Here is a 25,430-nt window from a genome sequence, read left to right on the forward strand (position 1 = left end):
GCACGGGGATGAAGGGTTTCCCCGACACGACATCGCCTACCCGTTACAGGACCGGGGGGCTCCCCGGCCGATTTCGGCCCTCTCCCCCATCCCCTCCCTTACTGCCCTTCTGTTCAGTCTAGAGAGGGAAGCCTGAAATCCAGGGGTGGCTACCTGGAAAATGCAACGATGCTCAACGACGCGCCTTAGCCGGCCAGGGAGGGGGTGGCGGTGAGCCGGCCGGGGTCCTGTCGGGCAGGGCGGACACCCACACTCTACACTCAAAGCACGCGGGTTGTTGCAACAGGTGGTGGCAGGGCGGAGAGGGGCAGGGCAGCCTCCCCCCCTCCCGAGGAACCAAACACCAGCCCTCCTGCAGCCAGCGGCCCACCTCTGTCTCAGAGGCCACCTGCCCTGTCTTCGGCATCCTCTTTACCCACTCATGCGTGTCCGGAGGAAGCAGCCCCAGGAATTCTGAAAGGCAAACCGTCACCCAGGCTGTAACGGGCACAAACCCAACTACAGGAATTTACTCCTGCACTGCAATCCGCTAAGAGACACTTAGGTAAAATGCGGAAAAATGATACAGGACCTCGCCTGGCCTTGGGAACCCGTTTCCGGTCATCTAGCTTTCCCTGCTGTTTGCCGAGGACCTCATTTCTTCCTGGGCCGCCAGGGCACTTGGGAGCAAGGTAGGGGTTCTAAATCTGGGGTCCTCGGAACTCCAAGGATGCACGGGGACCGCAAATGCCCTGAAGCCACATGAAGTATCACAGTGCGTGTCGGTGCTGGGCCTTTTTCTGGAGGGACAGCTCCAACACTCAGATTCGGAGAAGGGCCCGCGACGCAAGGAATCTTGAGAACCATGGGCACCTCTGCGGGCTCCCTATCTATCAGAGCAAAAACTCTGAGCAGAAAGCAATGCTGGAGGGCTTACTGCGGTTCCCCACCGCACAGGTGAGCATGACAAGCCAGGCCGGGGCTCAGGGCTGCGGGGCGCGCTGCTGGGGGGCAGGCTCCGGCTTTACTGTGCCAGAGCCCTTCCTCCAGGTGGGCTGGGGAAGATCCCCTCCCTGCAGATGTTCAAGGCAAACCACAGACTCCTCTTTTTTTTAATTTTCTTAATGTTTATTTATAATTGAGAGACAGACAGAGACAGAGCACGAGCATGGGAGGAGCAGAGAGAGGAGACACAGAATCCGAAGCCGGCTCCAGGCTCCGAGCTGTCAGCACAGAGCCCGACGCGGGGCTCGAACCCACCAACCGCGAGATCATGACCTGAGCCGAAAAGTCAGTCGCTTACCCGACTGAGCCACCCAGGAGCCCCAAACCTGAGACTCTTAGAGCGGACAAAGGCCGTGGGGAGGAGACAGGCTCTGTGCCGAGTCAGCTGAGCTCGATCGGTGGCCCACTTACCACAGTGAGGACACACACTGTCGCGGCAACAGCTGGCAGGGCCTGGTTTGCTGAGCGAAAGGGGAGCGGGCAGAGCTTGGAGCCAAGATGGCGAGCGGCTGCAAACAGATGGCAGCCTCATCCCCAGGATGTCAGCCAGGTCGTCCAGGGCAGGGAGCGTTTCCGCATACGACGCAGCCAGCAGGTACCACGGAAGCTTGCAGACTCCAAGCCCGGGACGGATTACAGCAGTGTTCCTGTCGTCACCGCTGTGGACTTGCCTAATAGTGTTTCAAACCTTCCCATTCCTCCAAGTGCGCGGCCCCAAAGCTTGCCAGATGCCCAAAAGGAAGTATTTCAATTTTTAAAAAATATTTTATTTATTTTTGAGACAGAGAGAGACAGAGCATGAGCAGGGGACGGACAGAGAGAGGGAGACACAGAATCCAAAGAAGGCTCCAGGCTCTTAGCTGTCGGCACAGAACCCGACGCGGGGCTCGAACTCACAAACCACGAGATCATGACCTGAGCCGAAGTCGGACGCTCAACCGACTGAGCCACCCAGGAGCCCCCCTCAAAAGGAAGTACTGGCAAGACCCAAGAGTCGGACATCTGGAAGGTTCTCTGGTGACCAGCAACCACAGGACTGTACCCCGCATCACCCCCACCTGGGTCCAATCTGAGGATGCAGACCCACTTAAAGCCGGTCTGCCTGGCCTTGGGAAGTCACCTCGGGAGACCCTCAGGAGCCGGGGAGCACCTGACCTGGTAGACAGGTACTGGCTGGCGCTCCAGATGAACTAAGGGGGAACTTTCTGTCTGCAGAAACAGCCCTGGTAATTGGCAGTCGGCTACAGGGACACCCTAACTAATTCCCCTCCTCAACTGATTAAGCGTGGGGATGAAACGATCGCTGCCAAGGGCCTCAATCGGTCCCCGAAGAGACTGAGGTGCAGCTGTGGCTGCTGTGATGAACAGACAAAGGGCTCCGGGGAGAATTCTCCTCGCTGGCCCCCTGCCAGGAGGAAATCTAAGGTGCGGGCACAGCTAAAGGGAAGAGGTGGTTCTTCCATATGGTGATGGGACAGTTGGTGGTTATAAAAGGCAAGACTCCGACGAGGTCATGCCCACAGTGGTCTGGGCAAAAGGAGACCATATGGATTTCTGGCTACAGCCACCAGGCGGAACGAGGCCCAGTGTGCCCAGGGGAACTCACTGGGGCCACTTGCTAAGGGGCCTGGCGCTCTCTCAGCGAAAAGAAGAGCCCTGCGGATCGCTAGCGGAAAGCCACGTGAAAACGAATGATTAGCCCGTACGGATTTGGTGAAAACAAACAGGCGGATCGAAGGCCAACGCACCGAGCTGCCGGTTAACCGAGCTCTCCCCGTGTGCTACGACTTGCGTCGGGCCCTTCCTGCTTCTCGTGCATGGAGTCTTTGCAACAGCGGACGGTGAACGGCCGTGTCCAACGGGTACCACTGAGCAGACAGGAAGTGGGGACCCAGAGAAGCTGGGGGCTTGACCAAAGTCACCCAGCTAGGAAGCGGGAGGGCTGCAATTCAAACCTAGATTTATCAGCATACCAGATCCCCAAGTAGGTGCCTTCCTGGCACCAGCGTGGAAGCACCGGGCTCCCGATGGCTTCCCCGGGTGTGGCCCCATCGCCCTTCACGGGCTCAGGAAAGGGCTGTGCCGTCTCGCACCTTCTGGAGGCTGGCATGGTCGGGTGTGGCATCTCCTCCCTCCCCCTGTGCGGACTGGCTCATCTGCCGAGAATAATACAGACTTGTATACAACCACTGCCACCCACCCCCACCTTTTCTCCAGGGCGAAGGTCACCCTCCTTAGGTTGACATTCAAGGCTCTCGGCAACTTCACGCTATTTCGCTCTCCCACTGCACCGCTGTGTGAACCAACCCAAAGACCCGCTCTTGACACAGATTCTCAATGTTTTCATGCGGTGTCCCTTGCTGAGAACACCCGTCGGCCCTCCTTTCTTCAATGGCTACCTTAAGTCACAGGTCCCACATGTTGCCATTACCCACTTTCTCAACCAAAAGCCAGTGCTACCTCTGCTGAGCTCCCAGGAGCACTGAGCACCGGGCCGCTAGACTTGCTAACGTGACCTGTCTTCAGAAGCGGGTGGAAAAGAGCAGGGACACCTCTAGCCCTGGAGGTGGCATTTGCTAGCCACGTGGCCAGTGGGGCAAGTCACTTCCTGTCTCTGGAGTGGAAAGGACTCCATACCCAGGACGCACGTGAGGTTTTAACAAGATAATAAACATAGTGGGAGAGTACGAAGTTTGGCCAACGGCACGTGCTCAGTAAGCGAGTGAGTGAGACAGAGAGAGAGAGAGAGAGAGAGAGAGAGAGAGAGAGAGAGAGACAGACAGAGCCCCCCATCCCCTGCCCTCACGCCTTACGATAATAATAAAGACTCCAGGCTGTACCAGGCCTGTTCCTACGCAGAAACAAATACAGCAAAGGCAAGGCCACCAGCTAGCTGCAAAAGCTCTCAGGAAGCATCTGTAAAGGAGTAAAGAAACAGACGGTTCCAGGGAAGGAGATGTGAACAGGTGGGGCCAGCTTCTACCCTGTGCCCCACATGTCTTCTACCCTGTGCCCCACATGCCTGGAAAACCAAGGCGTCTGGGGACAGCTGAAGGACGGACTTTGAAGCCCCTTTCCCCGTGTCAAGTTCAGGCCATGGGGCCGCCCCGCAGCTCTTGGTTCTTGCACAGACATGCCCAAAGGCAACCGAGAGCAGAGGACTCCCCCGCACCTTCTCCCCCTGTACTCCTGTCCTTAACCCAAAATAGAAAGTAGTTCCCAGTTTACAAATTAAAGTAGCTCTCAAAATCAATTTTATAGCCAGCAATCATGGTCCTGATGTTATATAACCACACACACACACACACACACACACACACACACACACACACAAACCCACAAAGAGCGAGATGCCAGCGCTAGAAAGCTGCTCTCTGGCAGAACCAGCAGCCTGCCCATGTGACAGGACGCTGCACAGGTTTTCAGCTCTGAAAAAGCAAAAGTAAATACAAAAAACAACAAAACGCTATGTTCTTGGGACATAATTATAGCCGAGTGCATATGCAAATCAAGACAGAAGAGCCAGACACATCAGTCACCTAATGAGAAGCTGATTACAAAAGAACAGATCACAGGAAGGCACGGTAATCAAACGAGGGCTGCGAAGGCAGCCTCGGGTCTCAGGGGGGCTCTCGGGGCTCAAGAAGGTATCCCGTGTTTAGCCCCAAATTTGGGATCCAATGGCACTTCAAAAAAGACCCAGAAAATCACATACAACTTACCAGTTGCCTGTCTAGAGGAGACAGGATGGGTTTATGGCCACAGCTCCAAGATATATCTGTGTATTTTCCACCCCCCAGAGCCCCTCTCCTCCTGCAGGGTTCATGGTCTCGTACATGGCTCTGATCCCCAGCCCAGAGATGCACGGAGCCACCCCTACCTTCGTCTCCCTCATCCGGTCCACCTGTAAGCCTCCGGCGATTCCCAAATGCACCCCGAATTCACTCTTCCCCGTCCCACGCACCATCCACCCTAACCTGGGAAACTCGACTTCCCAGTTGCCCACCCTGTCCCACCCGGGTCTGGACTTGCCCTCTCCAACCCTGGCCACAGAGCCACAGTGCTCCTGTAAACACGGAAACCGATGGTTACCGGTGCAGGGACTTACCACCTCCAGAGCCTCACAGATCAGGCTCCTATCTCCTCCACCTGCCCCTACCGATTCATTGCCCCCCTGCCTGGCAGACACCTCATTCCTCAGGTCTCAGTTTCAATGTCACCTCCTCTACAAGACTTTCTCAGACCGCCTCGGGCAGGTCCCCTATCTTCTGCTATTTCCTCTACCCGTACATGCTTGAAATCGTAGCTCTAGTTTTCCCTTAGGACCCGACCTGTCTCTCAAACCATGGTCCAAGTACCTGGAGGGTGGGGACCAGATCTGAGCTGTCCCCGATATACTGCAACACCTACAGGCTATCAAGAAATTTAACGGGGGGGGGGGGGGGGGGGGGAGGGTGCCTGGGTGGCTCAGTTGGTTGAGCCTCTGACTCTTGACTTCGACTCAGGTCATGATCTCACTGTTCGTGAGATCGAGCCCCCACATCGAGCCCATGCGCTGACAGCACGGGGCCTGCTGGGGATTCTTGCTCTCTCTGCCCCCCCCCCCCCCACCTCTCTCTCCCTCTCAAAATAAGCAAACTTAAAAGAAATTAAAGAGCCCCTCTGGGGTGTGTGTTTTCTTTTTATTGGTGGGCGCAGGTGGGAAGCACATGAACGCACACACATTCTGAGACTGCTTCTAGCTGTTACCGGCGTGGCCAAGAATTAGCATGGAAAGACAACAGAAACCCAACAGCTATGGAGTGGCTAATGCATGCCTAGCATTCCTAGGCTAGCTGTATATTAATTTTCCTTTTAATCCACATGCAAACCCTATAGGGGACGTGCTAGCAGGCCATCTTATACATGAGGGCTCCAAGGCTCAGAGAGGTGCCGGAGGTTTAGCCGGACTGAGGTCAGGGATTAGCTTCATCTCCATGGCCCAAGCTGGGCACAGAGCAGGGGCTCCATGCGCGCCTGGGGGATGAACAAGTGAAGGTTTCAAGTCAGGATTCAAAGCCACGTCTAAGACTCCACTTAGACATCTAAGCCCTACCTGCATATTGTTGCTCCCCCATTCCCTCGGTCCAGCTGCCTCTCAAATTCCCCCCCTTTCTGGAAGGGCGATCGCCTGTCCTACCACAGAGACCCCACAGGGCGCCGTATTCCCCTGGCGGTACTTGCTGGGGATCCTCCCAAGAGGCCCACTGTATTATTATGGCTCAGCAGTCTAGTCTCCCAGGGCCACGGAAGCCCATGGAGAAGTTCAATTATTTCCTTTCTCCTCCCAGGAGCAGGTGGCTGCAGGAACTCAACCTCATCCTAAGGACACTTGCACAGAGGGAGAAACCGACAAAGAATCGGGAGTCTTGAGTCCTGGAAACTCCTCCACCTTGGAGCCCACGAGTGCGCCAGGGCTGAGGGAGCGGGAGAGGGGGGCCGCCAGCGGTCCTTCAGCTGCCCTGGTTTTCTGGATGAGGAAACCACGGCCCACAGAGAAGTGACTTGCCTGAAGTCCCAATGCTAGGTAATTATGGAAGGCAGAGACAGGATCAGGACCCGGTGGGGTCCCTCCTCCTAGTGCTTAAGCCTAAATCTAAGCTTTCTGAGGGCAAAAGGTTAAGAGGCAAGGTGCAACAGACGGCAAGGTAGGCAGGCCGTGCTGTAGCCCTCTTTTGTGCGGCCCGCTTGCAATCCTGAGTGGGCATCAATCAACTTCACCCAGAGGGCTTGCCCAATACCGCTCCCTGGCTTCCAGCTCCATAGGACCGAAGTGGGGCCAGAGATCCGCATTCTAACAAGTTCCCAGGGGATCCCGCCGGCCTCGGGACCACACTTTGAGAAGACTGGTCACTAATGCCGTGTGTGCTGGGGCGTGGGAGCTCGTGAGGGGAGGCGGGGAGGAGTGTGGCAACAGCTTGTCAAGATCTTCAAGTCCACGGGATAGAATCTCGATCTATCAAGTAAGGAGACTTCTCACTTGGGTCATTCACAGTTCCTGCCACTGCTGCAATGGAAGCAATCTTTCGGACCCTCGTTAAAGCCTACCCAAGGCCACGTAATCAGGCTGCAGACCCTGAAGACTCACATCTGGGTCTGCCTACGGCACCACCAGCTTACGCCCAACTCCAGGACACTCTTAAGAGTGGGCAGGACGCCAGAGTTCCAGAACAGCTGTCCTACCGCCACAGGGCTTCCAAAACACTGGGCTGGAGCGAGGTGCTCTGCCGAGGTTCCTCGTGCTACACCTGGTTGGTGCCCCTGCCCTGAGCATCTGAGGGGCAGGGGAGACGGGTGGATGTCTGGATCCCATCAGCGGGGACATCTGGATTTCAGCTTAGGCAACTGGCCTAACCTCCCAAAGGATTTTTTTTTCTAGAAGGTAAAAGCCACTCTGTTGTTTGTCTGGGATGTGGTATACTCACCCTCGTTTCTGTTGCCCCATGTGAACCAAGGGTTCCTTCCAGACATTCGTCAAACCGAGTATGCAATCTGGTTACTAACAACAAATGAGTCTTTACTTGTGACTTCCAGTTCTCCTTATGTCTGCGCGAGGCTGGGCTGGGCCGCGAAGGCCCACGTACTCTGCCAAGATCTGACTGCATCGTACTTCCAGCCCAGGCCTCAGATGTGCCCTAGACCAGAGCCTTCTGGAAGGACATGTCTGAGACATGTCTGAAAAAAGCAGAAAGGAAAAGACAACAACAACAGCAACAACAAAACCTAAAGGGTGCTGTCCGTGAGATTTCGGGGTTTCCTTTTTCCAGAAGGATGGACGTAAACGCAGAACGAGTCCACTGGAACGAGTCCATCGCTGTGACCTTCCCGTTGGAGCAGCTGGCCGATGCCAAAATCCCACATCATATACCAAAGCTGACCTGCTCTCCATCACTGCTACAGTACCGACCAGGCCTTGGAATGACGGAGAGCCAAGGTTTACCACGCGGGAGGTTACCTGCCCAGGTGGCCTTCCAGGCTCCTTTTTTGCAGCCTAGAAAAATAGAGGCATTTTCATCTTCCTCACTATGCCCTATGGTGTGCCTGGGTGGCTCTAATCCATTCCTCCCGAGTCCCTAGACATCATTTTCTTTTACAAAGAAACAAAACACAGAAATCTGACCTGTGTATGATGCAGGCTGAGTTATAGCTTTCCCCGGGCACCTCTAACTGAAAGTGAAATTCCTTTAAAGTTGGGAAATTCATTGCAGTATTTTATGGTATTGATTTATTTTAAACTTGGCTGGCAGTTTTAAGGCCTGCCATGCCTCTGAATCCCAGAAATGCTGGAGGAGGTCTCCATTTCCTTTGATTCGGTAATACCACAGAGGACTCACTAGTGAAAATGAAAGGAAGGGCTGCGATACTGTATGTTGCTGCCCTAGTTTATCAAGACAGCACCCTGGGCGTTCTCCCCAGGTCCTGGGTCCACAGCGCATCTCTGGTTGGGGGTTTCGCTACCAGAACCGTATCCTCTCTCCTCGCCAGCTGGGTCCTGTACCCAACAAAGCCTCGGTAAAGCTAAGGCGAGTTTCTGGCGAGCTGTGACCTACTCGCGTATCACCTGGTTTACAAGATGCCTCTGAACTTGCCTTCGGGAACTAGCTCAAGGTACCACCTCCTCCGGGAAGCCCTCCCTCCACTCTCTCCAGGCTTCCTGTAGCTCTCCGGAGCCACAGCGACCACAACTAAGCACCCGTGTCTCATCCGCGCTGCCACACGGGTCAACCGCCAGGGGGCAACACTGGAGGCCAAACGATCAACACCAAAAGTGACGTGGCCCCATTGAGAGGCACCAAATGATGACATCCTCTGCTTCAGTCCAGATTTACTAAATGCACTGGAAATTTCGTCGGGGAGAAACCCAACAACTACTGCCATTTTGCTTTGGGTCCAGAGCCTCAACCGCCCAGGCTACTTCCACTTTTACTTGAGACGGGTTCCCACCAGGATACCTAGCAGATGGAATGGGCAACAGGTTGCTTCGGGTCACGTCGGAGTCCCTTCCGCACACTGGTGCCACAGACGGTTCCGGCACTCCCTCAGCGCAAGCGCCCTCCTGGCGGCCATCAGCGGCAGTGGGCTTCGGGTCTCCCACGGTCCAACCTTTGGCTAATTCTCACTTCTGCCTGCTCATGTGGCCTCTGCCTCCCGCTCCCCGACCCCTGGCTAGGTGGGTGCCTCCCGTCTCCCAGCCTCGCCTCCCCCTGCCCACGTTGGAGGCAGCGGCGGTGTGACACAGGAGGAATCCGCACACGGGTGAGGTCACCCGAAGGGGCGGGTGGCGGCCAAGATCGGCCGTCAGACTGAACGCTGCCCACGGGCGGCACCGTGCACGAATGCCTTAGGGGTCACCGGTGCGGTGCTGCTTGGAGAGGGACCCTGTCATCTGCCTGAAAACGTCAACCCATCGAAAGCCGCTTTTGAAGAGGCTGCAGGAAGCAGAATGGAGCAGGGAAACCTCCGGTCGGACACCCTGCTTCAAATCCTGGCTCTCAGCACTTAGTAAGAGTGGTTCTCTGCTTCCTCAACTGCAGAAGGACGGCCGCCCGGGACAGGTACGCAGGTGCTATGGGCTGATTATATACAGAGTGTCCACTATAAAAAAGATGTGGAAAGTATTTAATTCAGAGGTGAGGAGAAAGGACAAAACCTCTGCTCAACACCAGTCAGGGGCCCCTCAGAGCAGGTTTTGATAACCAGGGGCTACGATCGTGGGTAGGAGTGCCTGTGTCCTGGAGTGGGGGGTGGGGCGGGGGGGGGGGGCAGGAAATGGGACTTGGAAGGACCCCAACCATCAGGCAGGCCCGCTTACAGCTGGATGATTACAAAAGCGATTTTGCTGTGCGCTGCCCAAAGGGATGCCGTCTGGGCTCAGAGGAGCCAAGGATGCCAGGGAGGAGCAGAATGTGAGGAACAACAGCCCTGGGGCAGGCCTGTCCCCTCACTGAGGCTTTGATGTCCTGAGGAGCTTCAAGGGACAGATTATCCCTGGGGGCCATCAGCCCCATTACATAACCCACGGCTCAGCTTAGCTTCCTCCCGTTGATACAGCTGGAGCCGGAGCAGGGATGGCGACAGCAGGGGTAGAAGCCAGCCCCTCCCAGGGAACAGTCTGGTCTCACAAACACCAGCCTTTGTGACCCGGGGGAGCCTCCAGAAAACATGAGTGGACGGATCAGGCCCTGCAGCCTCCCTGTAAGCCGGTACCCAGGGCTGCCAGGTCCTCACAGTGAAGGCTGAGCTTTAATTTCCAGGGGACAGGAGAAGCGAACCTTCTGGATCTTTGCTCCCGACCCCTGCGCTCTTACGCAGCCCCGCAGTCCCGTGGAGTGCGAGCAGGGAGATTTCCATTTTACAGACGGGGACTCAAGAGGGGCTCAAGACTACAGATCTCCTTGGATCAAAGGATTGATAAACACCCACTCAATCTATTCCCCTTCCAGTGAGCTCTCAATTTTAATGTTTTTATTTTTTTTATTTTTGAGACAGAGAGAGACAGAGCATGAGCAGGGGAGGGGCAGAGAGAGAGAGAGGGAGACACAGACTCTGAAGCAGGCTCCAGGTCCTGAGCTGTCAGCACAGAGCCTGACGCGGGGCTCGAACTCCCAGACGGTGAGATCATGACCTGAGCTGAAGTCGGACGCTTAACCGACTGAGCCACCCAGGCGCCCCTGAGCTCTCAATTTTAAATAAGACCCCCACTCTTTAAGGATCTAGGTCATCTACTTAGGGCAAGGATGGCGTTTCCCTCCTCCCATCCTCTCTTTGGAAGGGTCAAGGCTCCACCAGAGACTAAGTGGGATGAGCCTCTGGGGTGGGAGGAATCAAACGGACTCCAGTCCCCTCAGCAGCTAAGGCTTCACGGACAAAGTGTCCTTCTTATCCCTCTTTGGGCTACCTAGCTGTTCACCAGCACGCAGTGCTTTCCTGGAGAAGAAACTAGCTCCCAACTAGAAACCTACTAGGTGCTCCTGGAGTACCCATATTACTCGTCTCGGCCTTCACTTGGTGCTCAACCGTTTGCCGAACACAATTACAAAGACCCATGATTTCAGGGCGCCTGGGTGGCTCAGCTGGTTAAGCAGCCGGCTTCGGCTCAGGTCACGATCTCACCGTTTGTGAGTTCGAGCCCCGTGTCCGGCTCTGTGCTGACAGCTCAGAGCCTGGAGCCTGCTTCCGATTCTGTGTCTCCCTCTCTCTCTGCCCCTCCCCCACTTGCATGGTCTCTCTCTCTCTCAAAAATAAACATTAAAAAAAAGAAAAATGCAAAGACCCATGATTTCCATAGATGATTCAATGAGGCAATACCCCATACCGGCTGACACCAGGGACTTAGACCTGGGTTTAAGTCTAGACTCAGCTCCAGACCAGCGGTGACCTTTGGGAAGTCACATGAGAAGAAATAAATGAAATAATGGTCAAAAACACTTGGCCCACGGATGGTCAGTGACTACCCCATCCTGGCCACCTTCGGAACTGTCGCCCTTCTTCAAAACCTGCCCCTTTAACCTTAACCTCACATGCACAGGGTCTCCAGGTGGGGGTCCCATGGCCGGGAAGCTCAGTTTCATGTGTCTGCTTCCCACAGGGCCTGCAGTCCTGTGAGGGTAGGGCAGGGCTTATGTGCTCCTGGATTCACAGCTGGGGCAGGAAGTCACCCTCAACTGAGAGGGGACCCAAATGCCTATCTGTCCCAGGTTCCCAATGTCCCCCCGACAACCCGTGTTTTAATTTACCCTCCAGGGATCCTGTTCTGGAAATTCAGCTGTTCAAAACGAACCACGTGAAGCATTTCTTTCCCATCTTTTAGTCTCCAGCATCACTTTTGATTAACTGGACACTCAGAATGGGACATAATTTGGGTAGGATTCTGCCGAAAGCAAACAAATGATCTGAAGAGATTTCTATAGCTCCGATGCGAACGAACATGCCGTTGCCTGTTAGATGATCTGGAAAAGGTTGGGAATCTGCAGAAGACCGTGAGGGGCCCCGCCAGAGGGTGGGGGACCGTCCTCTCAAATCTCACAAAACAAGAAAAATCTGAAGCCCGGGTCAAGGGGTCAACTCAGGTCATCCAGCATGCGAGCCCAGAGCCACGTCTTTGGACCACAGGCCAAGGATAAATATATCCTTTATTACTTCAACAATAACTTAAGCCGGATTCTTTTCTCTCCGATGTTAGGCAGCTACCAAGATCACATATGGAACAAAGAGTATTTTCTATGACCCTTCAGGTCACAGCAACATCTGATTTCCTTCAGCAGGCCTGAGCCACCCGCTCCAAGTAAATGTCACTCAAGGGCCCTGGCTTCGTCCGGCCCTAGTAACCGAGGCTTGTATAGGAGACAGCAAACTTGGACACGAATGTGGATTCCCTCATCTTACAGCACCCTCCCTTGGTAACATGGGCGGTGGCACGCAGAACACCAGTCTGGCTTACCCACTTTGGGTAAGGTTTGTGGCCAGCTGGGAGGAAACGTTAGGAGTTATTAAACATCTTTAAAAAATGACAAATAAGGGAGCGATAAGACCCACCATCGAGTAATCTTTAAAAATAGAGAAGTTTTCTGGAACAAGCAATTGGACAGAGTTGCCTCTGAGCCCAGCTTTGTTTAAAAAAAAAAAGAAAGAAAAAGCAATCTGGTAATCCTCTGAGGCGAGGCTACTAAAAACCATGGTCTTCGGAGAGGAACAGAAGACAATACTTTCGCCTCGAGCCAAAGTGTGTATCTAAAATTTAGCATTGCACTTACACAGTTTACACAGGGCACTTGCACAACCTCTTGTGATTCCAGCCACCTCAACAAGAAATATCTATCTCATTTTATGGACAGTAAAACCTCAGTGAGGTAATTATGATCTACCCCATTTAATGGAGGATAAAATCCAGAGAGGTAAAATAACTTGCCCGAGGTCCCACAGCCAGCCAACCACGAAAACGGAAACACTTGGTCCCGGACGGTCCACCAGGCTCTTTTCAGAGGAGCCCTGTGTTGTCAACCCCAAGTGCATGCGTTCAGTGCTGCAGAGAGCTAAAGCCAGGGGGACCCTGAGTTGGACATTACTCTGAAATCTACAACCCCAGATTACGGAGGCGGTTCTCCATCATGCCGGTACCGGGGACAAGAGTGTTGCCTACACGTGGTGGGAGTTTGAGCCACGACAACAGGCCGAATGGGAAAGCTGGCAAGGACTAAGGACACACAAGTTCCCTGTCTTCATTTGGGACCTTGAATAATTCCTTCTTTCTAGGCCTCCAGCTGCCCTCCACACAAAATTCCTCAGGGAGAGACATCTACACCCCCGGTTCTCCAAAGTGTGGTCTGGAGCGCGGGACTCCATGAAGCCAAACCTTTTCTTAGTAACACCGAGACACGTTTGCCTTTTTACTTTCCTCCTCTCTTGCATGTACCGTGGGGTTTTCTGGAGGTTATGTGATGAGGGACGTGGCACCAGGTTAAACATCAGAAGCAGACAGGAGAACCCAGCTGACTGTTAAGGCAGATGGTAAAAAGACTTGCAAGAATAGATAGAAAGCACGGCCACTCTACTAAATTTTTTTTTTTGAAAATATTTTTCATCAACTATGATGCTTACATTACAGCGCAGCTGATTTTTATTCATTTGAAAAGAACACTTAAAACGCTTCTCAGTTTTAATTGTTAATTCTGCCAGTATCCATAGATAGAACCCAAACCAGGACCTCTTTGGAGTCCTCAATTTCATGAGTATAACCGAGCCTTTAAACCAAAAACTTGGGGGGCGCCTGGGTGGCGCAGTCGGTTAAGCGTCCGACTTCAGCCAGGTCACGATCTCGCGGTCCGTGAGTTCGAGCCCCGCGTCAGGCTCTGGGCTGATGGCTCGGAGCCTGGAGCCTGTTTCCGATTCTGTGTCTCCCTCTCTCTCTGACCCTCCCCCGTTCATGCTCTGTCTCTCTCTGTCCCAAAAATAAATAAACGTTGAAAAAAAAATTAAAAAAAAAACAAAAAAACAAAAAAACAAAAACTTGGGAGAATCAATGGTCTATTCTCACTGTCTCCAACTCCTCTCCTTTCATTTCCTCTCAAACCCACCCTCATCAGGGGTTCTCCCCATTATGAGCCACCAAAATTGCTGGTGAGCGCTAATGTCTTCCTGATCGCTGAAGCCCAAGGTCAGTCCTCGGTCCTCTTCTCCCTCGACCCACCGCCACAAGGACCACAGCTGATTACTTCCCCCTCCTGATGTCTCATCTTCATCCGGCTTCCAGGACACCAGACCCAGGTCTCCTCTCTCTCTGGCTCCTCTCCTTCTCCCCAACCTCACTGTGGGATGGCCCAGAGCTCGGTCCCTCTTGGAAATCACTATGCCCGCTGCGGTGCCTTGGAGGTCTCTAAATTTGTTATCTCTAGACCAGATCTCACCCCTGAACCCCAGACTCCTCTAGCTCCTGTCCCGCCTCTGTGCCTGGATTCCACTTAGGCATTCCAAACTTTCACACGACAGCAAAGCCTAACTTTCCCCAGCCAAACCTGTTCCTCTCGATGCCCCTCCCATCTCATTTGGTGGCAACTCCATCCTTCCAAAGGCTTCCAAGGCCAGAAACCTCTAAGTCATCCTGGATCCCTTTCTCTCGTACCATTCGCTCCAGCAGGAAAATTGTTGGCTGACTCCAAAACTCATCCCCAATCCAATCTCCCCTCCCTGGCTCCATGGTTCCAAGCCACCACTCCCTCTCACACCTGGGTTGCTACAGTAGCCTCCTATCTTATCCCCTATCCTTTTAGGGCAGCAGCCACAATGATCCTTTCAAAAGATCAGTTCTCACACAGCTGAAGGACATACCCAGGACTTCCCATCTTACCCAGGCACAAAACCCCAAATCCTTACAATGGCCTCCAAGGCCTACCCTAGTTGACTCCCAGTCACCTTTCTTGCTTCTTTTCGTACATTCCCCTCTCTGCTCTGCCCAGCTTCTGAGCCTTTATACTGACTGCTCCCTGTCTGGGATGCTTCCCCCCCCACCCCCCCAGAAATCCTCATGACTCACTCCCTCCACTCCTAACCTTTACTCAAATGTCACTGTCTCGAGAGACCCACCCCGATCTCTTCCACTGAAAAGTACACCTCCGCCCTCCACCTCTCAGTAGTCTGATGTCCCTTGTCCTGCTCTAAGGCCCCCAGAGTACTGAGTATTTTCGAACATATCACTTATAAGTCCATCTCCCCAACAGAATATAAGCTCCACGACTGCCGAGAATATTTGTCTAGTTTCTCTACTGACGTATCTTTGGTGCCAAAGAGTCCCGGGCAAATAGTTTCTCAATAGTATGTTGAATATGTGGAATTAGCTTCTCCGTCTATTAAACTTAAGTGGGGAGCAGGGGGAGGCTGCACAATAGTTCATCCCAACTCAAGCCTCCGATCCCTGAACTGGCCAGATACAGCTCACAACTATTGTCCTCACTAGCAGTCAGAGCCTGGGGCACTTTGCAGGGCTACATGCCCCATCTTATCTTATGTCAAGGTCATCTATTTCTCCTACCTGAAGGAATCACCCCTATAGGAGCTAAAACTGTGCCCTGCAAAATAGCACAAATCCCAACCGTGGCTGTGCAAATGGAGCCCCGATCTCAATCAGTTGCGACAACCCCACGATTCTAACCCACATTCAGGTCTCTCTTCCAATGACAACCGTCATCTTACTCCAGGGCAAACTTGACTTCTAAGAGCTTTTTTATAAGCGGAAGGGAGGAGATGTGACGGCGTGAAATACGACGAAACCTGGTCTAGCCAACCCTTTCTGGGCTCTGACCCGGCGCTGTCTCCTACTGAGCTTTAGGGAGCACCCTTTCTCGGTGGGCAGTGGGGACGAACTGGCCTGGCATCTGGAAAGTGCTCAGGGGTTTTGGAAAGGATTAACCTGGTGACTCAATCCAGAAGTTCACGGAGAACACCGCAGATGTGACCAGGCTCAACTCGGCACTCAGCACCACCAACTAGCACTCTGCGGGTGATGAAGGGGAAGGAAGGGAAGTCCAAGAACCAACCCGGGTGACCGACGGCTCTGTGCCCAATGTGACCCCTGGGATTAGCAGCACCCCTCATCGCCTCATCTCAAGGATTCAGCGAATTTAAGAGGAGCTCATTTCCAACCTGCCCTCGTAAGAAACAGAAGGTAGGAGGGAGGGAGAAATACACCTGCAACTTAACTTAGGACGGTGGAGAAATGACTCAACCCCCTGCGGAGTCGCAAAGGTGAACCAAAATGCTACTGTGTCCCCCTGGCGTATCTGGCGGTCGACGTTCTTTTCCCTTCCCGCAAAACTAGGCTGGACGATGTGAGCTTAATTCGCATCTGACCAATCCACCAGCCAGCACGTGTGTCTGCTGCCACGAATCTCCCCAAATTTAGGAGTCCTTGTGCTTCCACATCCGGCCAGCTGTCCTGCCGACCGCCTGCCCTGAAGACCCAGGCGCCGTTCCATCCTCACGGCTACTCAATTTCAGGTTCAACGACATCCCTCATGGTGGGAATAAACTAACTGGTCCGTCTGTTCGACTCCACTCGCACGTGCCGGAAGTTCTTAATTGCTGCGCTGCGCTGCCCCGCGGGTGGCTCCCAGATGCCTACTAAGTCAAGGCCAAATTCCAGGGTCCCTGGTGCCACCTGATTTCCGATTTCATTTCCCTCGCTCACACCTCAGACTCTGGCCCAGGTGAACTCCCACTGCCACTGCTGGGATTTGCCACCTCAGCTCTCCTGGCAGGTCACGGTCTCTCTGGTTACCACCGGTCTGCTGTCTCCGCGACCCCAAACCAGGGGAGGTACTCAAAGGCGCTAGGCTGCCTGTCTTCAGGTCCTCTGCAGAGGCTAGTCCTTTTCCCTGCAACGCTCCCCTGACCCCCAATTCCCCAACTCCCCTACAAGGCTCATTTCCCTTCCTATCAGTTCTCCTTTGTGGCAAAGCAACTATGGTTAAGTACCGATCAATGTTTCTCTCCCCAGCTAAGCTGCAGAATTCATGGGGATGGGGCCATTTTCTGAATTTGCTGACCACTGCCACCCCAGGGCCCAGCACAGCGCTCAAACGAAAGCCCGAATCAATCTCCTTAAATAAGCGAAGACTTCCGCATAAGACTATTCACTCGCACGTCATTCACAGTATCTAAAATGGAGAAAACCCATCAGATGTCTAAAGCAGGAGAAAGGTTACGTTATGGCACGTGTAACGGAATGCCAATGTTGGAAAACTGTACTTTCAAAGGATCACATGGGGAAGTGCTCAGATTAGCGCCCAAAGGGCAGGAAACAAAGCGGTGCCTAAATATAGCACGCTCTAAACCGTGCAGAATTGCACGTGTGACCAGGAGGGATACCATCAGGGGTAGCGTGTATTCTCTGAAAAAAAACTGTCCGTACCTCTTTTGCACATTTATTGATCAATGGATGAGGAAAAGGGATTTCTAAAAACCTCGAGACGCCGCTCAAATGCAACGTCCACTCGGAAAACCTCGCTAGACTTTCGGGCTCTTTCTTCCTCCACCCCACAGATCTCCTCCTCGTGACCTGTTGGGGGTGGGGGCAGGGGGTCTCTGATCACAAGCACTTTGTGGTCTTTCACCCTACAATCTGCCCCTCCCCCCCCCCCCCCCCCCCGCAACTCCACAGGGCTCCCTCAAGGGCCCAGGATGAAGGATCCAGTCCAGGAAGCGTGCATGCAGAGCAAGAGTACACTCACCTAGTTTCAAAACACTCAAGATGCTTTGCCCTGAATTTTAAGCAGCACATGTGACCTGGTCCATTCTGGTTTCAAGTTCAAAGGCATCAGGCCGGTCCTGTGGGTTAGCAGCTAACATATCTTTCAAGAGCTGCTTGATCCCCTCAGACATGGAAGTCCTGCGTTTCTGGGGGATGTGCAACTCCATCTTTGGGTTTTCTAGCAGCGCCTCGCCAACAGGGACGATTTCGGTCCCCTGTTTGATATAGGTCCCCAGGAGCTCCTTCTTGGTCTCAGAGTCAATAAAAGTGATTCTTTCTATCATTGCCCAGATGATAATGCCCAGGGCAAAGATGTCGGCCTTGGCTGTGTAGTGTCCCTCCCAGACTTCGGGGGCCATGTAGAAGTCGGAGCCGCAGGCTGAGGACAGCCAGTATTTATTCACATTCACATTTTTGTGGTCTTGATGGCCCTCTTTTCCTCGGGGGGCTAACCCAGCACAGACCTTGCTTAGTCCAAAGTCTGCCACCTTGAGGATGGGGGTGCCAGACCGCTCCGTGATGAGGATGTTGTCTGGCTTTAGGTCCCTGTGCACGATGTGGTTTTTGTGCAGGAAGGCAATGGCGCTCGTGAGCTGTAGCATGAAGCTTTTGTTGGTAGCCGGGTCCGGCCTCCGGGACAGGACGTACTGATTCAGGTCTCCACCTTCACAGAACTCCATGACAAACCAGAGATAGCAGGGCTCCTCAGCATAACCCAGGATCCTTTCTCCTAAATCAAAGAAGACCGGAAAGAATTTGAGTGCCACGGACACATTCGCGTCACCGGTAAGGCGACAGGCACGCGGCTCGGGAAGGGAAGAGTGACACGGGTAACAACGCTCCGGTCCAAGCGGACCCGCCAAACTGGCACTGAGCCAACACCGCACAAGCAGGCCCATCTCTAAGCACGCAGGAGGAAATCAGGGTCAACAAGGTAGGAGCGGCACGGGCTGCAGGGGCGGGTGTTAGACACCTGGCTCTGGAATCACCCGGTGCCTGGGTACCAAGGGGCTTACTGCTGGCTGGTTGGATGAATAACCAGGAGGCAACTGCCCTCGGTCCACTTGTCCAAGTTTGCTTCCGCTGCTTCACCTGTAAACGGCCACATGTAATCACTCGCAGAATACCTATACCGGCACCTGCCATTCAATTCGGTATTTACCACCGCCCAGGAGGTGGGAGGAAATAGCCCCATCTTACGAGATGAAGAATCTGAGGCTCACAGAGACTTAAGAGTCCAGGGACTCTAATGCGTGACTAGGAAGCCATGGTATCTCATTACCGTGCCTCCAGACAGCAGCACGCCCCCACAGCTTGCGGGGCTGCGGGCCAGACAAGGGCAAGTATGCACGGAGGCCATCCACGGTCTGTTCATCCCCTCCAAGCGAAGGACCTTTCCCCCCACCCCGCTCTCCTATAACCGGTGAGGCTCTTGTCAATGCACTTAGAATGGCACCACAATTTTATTTCAGAGGCATACTCCAACCAGAGTTTCCTGCTCACCCACATCTGCCCAGCACAAGCTAGTTATAGAACAGGCCCCTGTCTCCAGAAAGTTTAGCTTCAGGGACATAACAGGTATCTAGAACGGCAAGCATCTTAAGCATCTGCATCGAAGTCAACTTTTACAAACAGGGAAGGGTGGGTGGGAGTTGCCAGACCTGGGAGTCAGGAGGGAGGCGGAAGACTGGAGTTACACCTAAAGGACAGGCAGATCAGTGGGGATAAGCAAGAGAATTCTAGGCTTCAAGACGGGATGGATAATGGAACACAGGAACAAACGGACCAGAGGCGTAAACAGGAAGTCTGGAGGAACAGTGGGGTCCAAAGTAGACGAAGGGGTTAGAATCAAACTATGTCGGCCGGAAACTCCGGCTCTGCCTTTCCAGAAGTCTTTCCTTTGGACCCAAAGAAACTCCAGGAAAGTTGGTGATTGGCATCTACCGACAAATCCCAATGTTCTTTATAAAGCTATCAATGGCCCATGGAGTCCTTTGGTGGAAGTTACTTGAGGACTGGAACTGCCCCCAGAGTCTAAAGAGGCAGATGGCTTATGTTGCTGATGAAAAGGCTGGGCCCACCGGGGGTGGGCATATGGGTCATTCATGATTGAGCCAATGCCCGAAGACAGTCCTCAGATGCCTACCAGTGTCCCCACTCCCCCGGAAAGCAAGAGTCACACCTCTTCACGCAGCCTCCACCAAGGCAGAGTCCCCCAGAAGCCGCCACTCTGGGCGCTCTAGGGTGAGGCAAGACCGATAGATGAACAAGGCAAAAGCTCTAGGTTTTTGACCACGATCGGTCAGACCACACTTCCCCTGTAATTATATAATTTGTTTAGATTACTCACAATCAAAGCAATACAGGTAGAACCAGTTTAGGGCAGATGGGTGTTGTTGTTATTATTATTTTTTTAAATTAGCTTCTTCCCACCTCCTCATCCTCTTTCTAGGTCACTGGCTCTGGTGGGCTGAGGTTCTTTATCTGAAAACACTGCAAGATGATGCAGTGATCTGAAGCCCAAATCAATCCAGGCTCCAGAGTAAAGACTCATAAAAAGGAGGGCAAGAGAGGTTTACTGGTGGTACAGCCAGAAAGGAAGCGATTAAAAAGCCATCAAATTCCCTCGGCAAGGGCGACCATCAGAAAACAGTGAAACTTTTTCACTGAAAGTGGGGAAATAGAGGGTGGGGAATGGTGATTACTTTATATACAAAGTTGGTAACCACGGCAACTAAAGGCAAAAGAAAACAAGTCGGCAAAACAGACTACACTGTAGGTCCAGGTTGGAAGAACCCGGGGTGGGGGGTGGGGGGAGAAGGGTACGTAAGTGCCCTAAGCAGGGAATGGGGGGGAGGGGAGGGGGGTAGACGGGCCCCAGGACTGAAGAGCTAGCACTGGGGGAATGATCGAAGCCCAGAAGGTGCTACGGGGGGGGCTGCTGGATGAGAGGTCAGGACGAAGCAGTCTCGGAATCAGACACAGACAGCACCAGCGAGCATGACAGAATGGAAAACTGGGGAAGGCGGCTACTTGTCCCAGACGCAAGAAGCCATTTCCCTGCACAGGCACGGGGCCGTGGGCTCCTTTCGTAAGAAAGCCACAGCATGTGTTTTCACGCAGGAATCCCCAGCTACCTACTCATAAACATAAGAGAGGCATGTGAGAATTCCAGTCCTTTCCTCCGGGAAGACTGCCTACCTGAGCCCCTACCTACCTCACCGCAAGAGGGAGGAGGGAGGGCACAGGGCACTTGATGCATTTTTGTGGAGATGCAAGGCCGGGCAAAGAAATGGGAAGGGTTAGGAGGGGAGACTTAGAAGATGAGGAGTCTGGTTTAGACACCAGCTCTGCCCACTGGTTAACTAGGTGGTTCATTAGTTCAATGGAAAACAAGGAGGGCCGGAGATACCATGGAAAGATGGCTAGAACCGTGGGCAAAGGTTGGGAGAGATGGCCGAACCCCTCTGAGCCTCTGCCTCGTCTGCCAAACGAGAGGGACACCTACAGCACATATTCCTGGGAGTTAAGTCTCAGGCAAAAAATACACTTCGCAGAGCCTAAGATACTTTGGGGAAAGGACATCCTAACCATCAGTAACATCCCTCCTGGGCCTCAGCCAAGTCCGAGGAAGCCACCGATTCCAATAACCCCGGTGCTGTAGGCTAGAGTGAAGCTCCCACACGTTAGGACCCTGGAATCAGAAAATGAAAAGTGGAAGATTCTGTCGTGTTGCTCAGGTTCTTACGAGCCAAACCCATGTTCTAGCCAGACCAGACGGTTTTGAGGTGCTCTCTCCCTATAAGACCTCCCCTCTTCCCAGATCTCTGCAGGTGCATCTGAATGCGTACCTTTGGGTCCTGCCTGAATGCCAACCGCCTGGATGCCTGCCTGATCCCCCAGTAACTTCCTTCTTCCCACCGGCCACCGCCCTAGCCTTGTAATTTACCAGCCCTAGCCTTGTAATTTACCAAGGTGACTGCACACCGGGAAGGAAAAAGGCTCAAACCTCCAGGGATTACCAAGCACGGATTCCCGGAGACACATTGCTGGGGTCCACCAGTTAGCAGGAGGCTTATGAAGGTCAGGTGACCCAAGGGAGCTTCGGCGCCCGTCCATCTCCTGGCGGGCCCTGCGGTCACCAAGCCACCCCATGCTTATCCCCAATTTCAAGATGTATAAGTGGCATACACATGCGCCGTCTAGTAGAAACCCCACTTGAAGCTTACAGCTCTTTGAGCGGCTAGAAACGAAAGTAAATTTTTTAATTCCTTTGGTGCAGCCTGACAGTTCTGTAAGGTGAGGAGTTAAAAATTTAGCTTCCCCAAGGCGGGAGAAAAGACTGGTACCTGGAACTGTTCAGGATTTGGGAGAGGCCACTGGGCTCTGGGTCCCAGGCACCATTAAACGTCAACGTGGGAGCAGTCTCATCTCTCCGGACACTGTTTTTATAAGGTGGGGAAACTAAGAGGAAGGTTAAGTAACTTGCCCAAGATCCCCGAAATGACTGGTTGGGTAAGATGTGAACCTCCATTGCCAACTCCTTCCACCACCCAAGGCTGTCGCCTGGGTCCCAAGAAATGCAGCTTGATTAAAGCGAGACAGGCCCACTTTCAGGATAGTTTGGTTACCTTCCCCTCAAGGCCAACAGCCAGGAGACCACCACGTAAACTCTACGCCAAAACGTATGCTAAGCCACAGCTCACAGGAAGACAGAGAAAATGGGAGGAGAAAAAAAGTCAAGCAGGTGTCTCCTATCTCATTATTCAGGGGGATAGCTACTGTTGGCATCTCCCAACAAAAATGGGGCCTGCTTTGTTCAGAGACTTGAGGCCAGTAGGCTCAGCATAAGGGTAAGTCAGCGTGAGCTTTGGGACAGCAGCAACCTCCTAGAAAGGGATACAAAATCCCCAGGGATTTAGAAGCCTCTACCCAAAGCTGCCTCCAGAAGTTGGATCTCCTTGCTCTAGTCCATTCCATTTAAACATTTCCTGGGCACACACTGCTGGTCAGACACCGGCCCCGAGATAACCAGTGGTCTCTGCCCTCACAAGGGATTCTGGTCTTTCGATGCAGAATGACCAACCGCAGCTAAGAGAGCAAGGAATAGGCCACAGTTGTGCCCGAGGAAGCGAAGCGGGAAGGGTGGTTAGGAGAGAAGAAAGGCAGGCTGCAATCACTCAAGAGCGACCCCTGAGCTGGGTCTCCAAGGATGTAGAACGAACACATCGCACAGGGCGGGTGTGAGCTTGCAGCGAGGGACCCAAGAAATCTGGGGGTCAACGCAGAAAACGGAGGAGGAGGTGGGCAGCAATGAGGCTGGGAAGGATGCCTGAGTCGGGTCCGAAGAACCGGTGTCTGGCCGACTGAAGGATTTGAACTTCAGCTCTAAGAAACAGGCAATAAAGGGGCGCCTGGGTGGCTCAGTCGGTCGGGCGACCGACTTCGGCTCAGGTCATGCTCTCAAAGTCCGTGAGTTCGAGCCCGCATCGGGCTCTGTGCTGACAGCTCGGAGCCTGGAGCCTGCTTTGGATTCTGTGTCTCCTTCTCTCTCTGCCCCAACCCTGTTCATGCTCGGTCTCAAAAATAAATAAAAACATTAAAAAAAAAAAAAAAAGAAGCCATAAAAGTTGTTGGCATATTTTAGAAGGATATACTGCTTCCTGAATCTTAAGTCACTGATTTGGAGATATACCGTTTACGTTAAGACGTACAGGCTGCTGACAACCCTACCACATGCGACTGTTGAAGCTGGGTTCTGACCGCCAAGATGGCAGGGGAGGGGAGAGAAGGGCACGGAGGGGGAGAGGGGGAGGTCTCGGGAGGTTTAGAATCAACAGAACTTAGGAACATCACCCGTCCTCCGTGATGGAAAGGAAGAACTGAGAGAGAGCTCTGGCCAACCCTCTTCTTACTCCGAACCCCTATCTACTTAGACCATAACTGTATCCCCATTTCCGGGTGAGGACACTAAGGCTCACGATTACATTACTTGCCTGTGGTCTCACAGCTAGTAAGAGGCAGGGCCCAGTCTCTACAGCCTGGATTCCTTTTTAAGTTTAGTTTTGAGGGAGAGAGAAAGATAGAGTACGCGTGGGGGAGGGACAGAGAGAGAGAGAAAGAGAAAGAGAAAGAGAAAGAGAAAGAGAAGAGAGAGAGAGAGAGAGAGAGAGAGAGAGAGAGAGAGACGGACACAGAATCCGAAGCAGGCTCCGGGGTCCGAGCTGAATGGAACGCCTAGCCGTTCTACACCCCCTGTGGCACAAGGTCCCTGTTAAGTTCAGGAACGTATGCCCCCAAGGAATTTAACGTTCACCAAGTCCCTAGTGTTGATAGACCAACCACGCAATTTTCAGCGGAGCACTAATTAGGATTTTGACAAGTCTTCAAGATGCTCCATCCATGCGACATAAAAAATCTCACTCTAGGAATTTATTCTAAGAATACCAAAAAGACAAAAAAAAAAAAAAAATATCCTATGGCCGACAGCAACAAGAAGGGCACAGCAAGTGCCCAAAGCACCAGAACTGGTATTTGATACAACAAAGTAAAAGTGAAGGACTGGATGGGGCGCCAGGGGTGGCCCAGCCGGTTGCACATATCCCACTTCGGTTCAGGTTGTATCTCTCGATCCATGGGTTCGAGCCCCACTCTGGGCTCTGTGCTGACAGCTCAGAGCCTGGAGCCTGCTTCGGATTCTGTGTCCCCCCCCCACCTTCCCCCCCGCCCCCCCATCTCTCAAAAAATGAATAAACGTTAAAAAAAAAAAAAGTGAAGGACTGGAAACAAGAGCCCAAGAAGGGTTAGTGGATAATTATGGTATTGCCGCTTGGCTGAATGCTTTCAAGCGTCGTGTTATACTTCTAATTTACTTAAATAAGTCAAAAGAGGAGGTCACATACCACGTCGGATGCCAAGTTTAATACAAAATTTTAAAAATAGAAAGTTGTAATTTTTTCTAAGAAAAAGGGTTAGGAAAAAAAAAAAAATCGAGAAAGATGAACTCCCAGTCTCAATGACCTTGGGCTGTGTCAGGTTACTATAAGGAGGCTGGGTCCAGTATCAACACACAGGGTGTGTTCAAAGTACTTCACAAGATTAGTCAAATGTCATTGTGCTCTGGACAATCAACCCCTGATGGTGGCTGCCAAGACAGGACACAGCATCCTACAGAGGCCAAGAGGCCAAGAACCCAAGAAGCCGCAGGCCTAACAGAAAAGGACAAGGGCTGTGGAGCCAGCCAGGCCCAGGGTCGACGCCCCCACTCTTCCACTTACATGGCTATGTGACCTCTGGGCGAGTGTTGTAAGACCCTATGAGTTGGTTTCATTTCCATCAACTGGGAGACCTCTACCTCCTGAGGCTATTGGAAGGCTTAACTGTGACACAGGAAGCATTCTGCACGGTACCCGGATGCCAGAACAGACAACTACCGGGCGTTAATTATGTTCCTGTGTCTGGACACCACTGGTGGCCCTCTGACAGTCATAAGGCAGCGTGTCAAGGATGCGGAGATTGGAAAGAGCATCTGGATGTAAATCTACAGCTGACCCTTCGCTGATAGTGCTGGACGAGTTACTTGACCTTCACAGATCCGGATTTTTCCACGTAGGAGACCCGGCTACAAACACACACACACTTGCAAGTGGGAGGATTAAAGGAGACA

At 53.0% G+C, this 25,430-nt stretch overlaps 1 protein-coding gene across 3 annotated transcripts in view; it reads right to left on the bottom strand.

Annotated features, from left to right (window-relative positions):
- STK35 (serine/threonine kinase 35) overlaps positions 1–25,430 on the bottom strand; it is a 43,306-nt gene that overhangs the window by 10,989 nt on the left and 6,887 nt on the right. For 2 of the 3 annotated variants that reach the window (XR_015249413.1, XM_086701846.1), the window contains exon 3: positions 17,745–18,494. Coding sequence is in view for 2 of the 3 variants with exons in the window: in XM_086701846.1 (XP_086557972.1) it covers positions 17,782–18,494 (713 nt within the window). In the remaining variant the exon portion in view is untranslated. Of the gene's footprint in view, positions 1–17,425; positions 17,573–17,744; positions 18,495–25,430 lie in introns of those variants that run through there. The other variant, XM_086701847.1, reaches the window with a different exon arrangement.

The sequence above is a fragment of the Puma concolor genome, chromosome A3 (genome assembly GCF_028749965.1).
Source record: "Puma concolor isolate L17-30 chromosome A3, mPumCon1.1.hap2, whole genome shotgun sequence".
Classification (NCBI taxonomy): Eukaryota; Metazoa; Chordata; class Mammalia; order Carnivora; family Felidae; genus Puma; species Puma concolor.